The sequence below is a fragment of the Alexandromys fortis genome, unplaced genomic scaffold (assembly GCF_014885135.2).
Source record: "Alexandromys fortis isolate MF-2015 unplaced genomic scaffold, M_Fortis_MF-2015_v1.1 scaffold_33, whole genome shotgun sequence".
Taxonomy (NCBI): domain Eukaryota; kingdom Metazoa; phylum Chordata; class Mammalia; order Rodentia; family Cricetidae; genus Alexandromys; species Alexandromys fortis.
The window spans coordinates 260119-264538 of NW_026067917.1; the positions used below are offsets into that span (position 1 = coordinate 260119).

The 4420-nt window shown below is 40.9% G+C and overlaps 1 protein-coding gene across 1 annotated transcript in view; it reads right to left on the minus strand.

Moving 5' to 3' along the window:
- Positions 1 to 4062, minus strand: part of Kcnj3 (potassium inwardly rectifying channel subfamily J member 3) — a 128978-nt gene extending 124916 nt beyond the window's left edge. The window contains exon 1 of the mRNA XM_050140014.1: positions 3310 to 4062. Coding sequence (XP_049995971.1) covers positions 3310 to 4011 — 702 coding nt within the window. The 5' untranslated portion in view covers positions 4012 to 4062. The remainder of the gene's footprint in view (positions 1 to 3309) is intronic.
- Positions 4063 to 4420: the final 358 nt, after the last annotated feature.

Here is a 4420-nt window from a genome sequence, read left to right on the forward strand (position 1 = left end):
AAGAAGAGGTTTGACCAAGGTTGTGTCTCCATGGTAGAGGCTTGCTGGCATGCAAGAAGAGGTTTGACCAAGGTTGTGTCTCCATGGTAGAGGCTTGCTGGCATGCATGAGATCTTAGGTTCCTAGAACTAAGAAGAGAGTAAAGAGCTTAATGGTTTTGCAGACTGTAATATTGTTTTCTGTTACATCTCACTGTGATCACAGTCCTACTGTAGAAACCACACAGCATCAAATTTTGTTTAGCCATATTAATGGAGAAAAGAAAATGTGTACACAGACAATGTATATGAAGTTAGAAGAAGAAAACAATGCACCCTAATACCTTTTAATGGGTGAAAGTTAAAAGCTGTGTAGGGTCTCTCAAGGAAGACAGTGACTGTTGGCAATGATAGAAATATGAAGAAACAAGAATATGTTCCCTTGAAAAAGCTCCCTCTTACATCATCTAAAAGTGTGCCTATAATAGTTTCCTGTTTTGTTTATAGTGTAAAATATTTGAGTGTAAAGAGCAATGTTTGGATAATAAACTATAAGTTCTTGAACATTTTACCAAAGATCACTTTATTCCTCCTTCAATAAGAGCAGTCAATCATTAGTGACTGGTAGAAGGAAAGGTATGTGAGTTTTGCATTTGCTTGAGAAGTGGAGGTATTACTCTCCACTCCTTGGCCACAGAGCTTTCAACTACCCAGTCCAGGCACTTTCATCAAAACTGCTCAAGGAGAATACATTAAATTAATCTATCCATGCTATTAATTAATCTCTATTCCTTAGGTTGATAGAAAGACAACTAAAATAAAATTTAAGACTAAGTTAATATTAGTTTCATGATAAGAGGGAAATTAATAAGAATATCTACTTTAAAATGGGTTTATAGAGGAGTATTTATACTTCCTTAGATTTTAGACATTTAAAATAACTTCAAATTATACCCTTCACTTTTGATTTAATTTGTAAAAAAATACTGACCTCTCTAGTCTTAAAGTTAGGAGACATGACCATGATTAATCAGAGGAACATTAGTGTTTTCAGATAGAAAATTGAGGGGTGGCATTTAAATGCAAATTTCCTTCATGTAAGTGAAAAGTAAAATTGAAACTAAATAGAAAAGTTAAAATCATTTCCATCAGATAATTGTGAACTCCAAATGTCTTCCTAATAGAACATAAGATAGTAAGTACATCACTAGTACTCTAATATTTCAATCTGATATTGTTTTTTTATCACCTTGTATCAATATAGCACCTGCTCCAACATTATAAAATTTTATTTCTTAATTCAAGATACTGTTCTTGTAAATGTGGTACATAGCATTATATAGAAAAATCACTATGGGCATATGCACCACTATACCGATGAAGAACCTCAAATTCATTGTACACATCTGTATCAGTCATCTTTTAATTGTATTCTTAACTTATCAAAATAAAATTTGGCAATGTTTAAAACATCTAAGATAAGTTGCATGTAAAAATGTCAGCTTTATTTGGTTTAAAAACTTAAAGAATGATAATAACTTGAACTCTTATGCATAGGATAAACTATTCTTAATGAAAGTTTCAAAGTGATAGCTGCACACTGATTCCTTGCCACAGGCTATAGCACTGTTAGAACATTCAACGTGCACACTAGGCCATTTGAATGAGGCAGAGGAAGAGTTCACTGCACACACAGTAAAGAGCACACACCGGCACCACTGCCGTAAGCACATCTGCAACTCATCCATTTACTTAGCTCTACCAAGCCACTTAATTTAAACAGATATCAATAAAACACAATGTTACCTTAAAATAGATCAATGCTGTGCAACTAAAGTGTGTTATTTAAAACTTGTCAATTAAAATTACATAATCCTAGTTATCCTTATGAAAATATACACCAGAAGCAGGCTGGAAATTTTACACCATATTATCAAAAATGTCATTTATTTACTAACATGGCATAGGAAATACTCATGTGATGAAAAGCGACAGGGCAAGTTAATTCAAGCGCTGCATTGGGCAACTTGGTCAAGAATAATTAGGAAGAAATTTTATCAGTGATAATGGAAGTGACATAAGAGCAAACAATTTTTTTTTGTATTATACTGGGAGAAAACTTAACTGCATAGTAAGCTGGAGCTGTATAAAATCAGATACAGTTAAATGGTGCAAATTGAATTTTCAAAGACAAAATTTTCCCTCAACTCGGTTATCAGTCATTTTATTACCTCTAAGTCCTGAACCTGGCTGTGCTTCTTTATATAATCTTAGTTCACTCTTTGTCAATAATAAACTATTCATTAGAGGTTGTCTTTTTAAATTTATGAACATTTAAAAATCACTCTGGAAAATCTCTCAGGAAGAAAGAAAGAAAGAAAGAAAGAAAGAAAGAAAGAAAGAAAGAAAGAAAGAAAAAAGAAAGAAAGAAAGAACACCTGTAGACTGTGAGAACTAGACTTTGATGCCTTCTCCTCAGATTCTACCTGACAAATAACTAGAGCCCTTCTTGTTTGTGGTGGTGTCTTCCAAGGGCAACAAGGACCTTAACAAGGACTCTATAAGCTGTTTGCGTTAGCATTCACAACACAATGTTAGGAAGCAGTCGTCTTTAATGGATGCTGAAAAGCTTCAAGTAAAATCTATAACTGACAAAGGCTTCATAGAAACAGGCAATTAAAAATCAAATTAACAAGAGACTACACTGAAGCTCTCTAGCTTTCACGGAATATTTCTCAAGAAATATATTTAGTAAAAATAACAATTGTAAAGAAACAGATATGGCATCTTCTACTTTTCTAACAGCTGCTTGGATCTGTGTGTTTGCTTAAAAGATGACCACAGTTAAATTACTGAGTCCTAGGAAGCAATGCACCTGGTGGTGTTATTGGCAGGGGGTTACACCAAAAACATCTCCAAAACTAAAGTTAAGGAAACTTCAACAGCCAATTCTTCAAAATAGAAGCTTTAGTGCCTCAAGTTTAGGGGAGTAATGAATTGACACCAAACCAAAGGAGCTCTCAGGACACAGCAGCATCAGGAAAGCAGGGCACCTACTTCCCTCAAAGCTCCAAGAGTTCACAGCACTAAACATCACCATCAAGGTGGGTATCAGTGCATCTAGGGGAGGAACATAAACAAAAGCGCCAAAGTAGGGGCAAAAACAAAACTGACAACTATGTCCTCTATCCAATCCCCAGGTCTCTTTCACGCCTCCTTGTTCCCAAGAAGTTTACCTGTGGTAGAAGGAAAAACCTAGGAGAGGGCAGAGTGGAGCCTGGGGTTTTCTGAGAAGCTTATTCTTGGTGGAGAAGGGGAGGGTTACACTTACCTTGAGCAGCTTGCAGCGGATCTGCGCGGATACCATGTGGCTATTGCGCAGGTTGCCCACCCGGAACATGAGAGTGAGTTTTCCGTCCCTCATGGAGATCACCGCATGCTCGCTAAACATGAGGGTCTCAGCGCGCTTCTTGGGCTGGGACATCTTAATGAACATGCAGCCAATGAGGAAAGCGTCCACGATGGATCCCAGGATGGACTGGAAGAGGAAGAGGATGATGCCCTCGGGGCACTTGTCGGTGATGTAGCGGTAGCCATAACCAATGGTGGCCTCGGTCTCGATGAAGAAGAGGAAGGCAGAGGGGAAGTTGTAGACATTGGCCACACAGGGAGTGTAGTTGCCGACGTGGGCTTTGTTCAGGTCGCCCCGGGTGTAAGCGATCACCCACCACATGGACGCCATGAAGAGCCAGGCCACGGTGTAGGTGAGGATGAAGATGAAGAGGTTCCAACGCCACTTGAGGTCCACCAGAGTGGTGAAGAGGTCCGAGAGGTAGCGACTGGTCTCGCTGCCCAGGTTACCGTGCTGCACATTGCACCGGCCGTTCTTGTCCACGAACCGCTGCCGCTTCTTCTTGGGTACAAGCTGCTGCTGCGGGCCCTGCCCTGGCCCCTGGGGTTGCAAGCCCGAGCCGCTCGACGAAGTGGTCACTACCTGATAATCGTCCCCAAATTTCCTTCGGAGTGCAGACATAATACGGAGGGGCGAGCCAGATTCAAACACGAAGCGGAGGCACAGGAGCCAAGCGCTGCAAACCAGCACCAATAAGGAGGTGGGGGCAGGGGACGAAAGCAGGAGGGGAGGGGACGAAAGCAGGCGCCTGGGTGGGGGGTTGGGGAGCACCCTGCAGGTAGCAGCAGACTCTGCCCCTGCAGACGCTTCTGCTCCCCTGGGACAGAGGCTTTCTTTCCAAGAGCAGTGTTAAAACAGAAGTGTTCTCCCACACTCAAGGCAGGAGGGATGCAAGGTGTAAGAACCCAAGAGAAATTTTGTCTCCAAGCTCTTTGAGGCTCCTCTTTGCTCCCCCCACCACCGGCATCCCGAGTCACCTCTTACCTTTCCAGGGCACCCAACCCCGACTATCTGCAACACCTCTGAACTG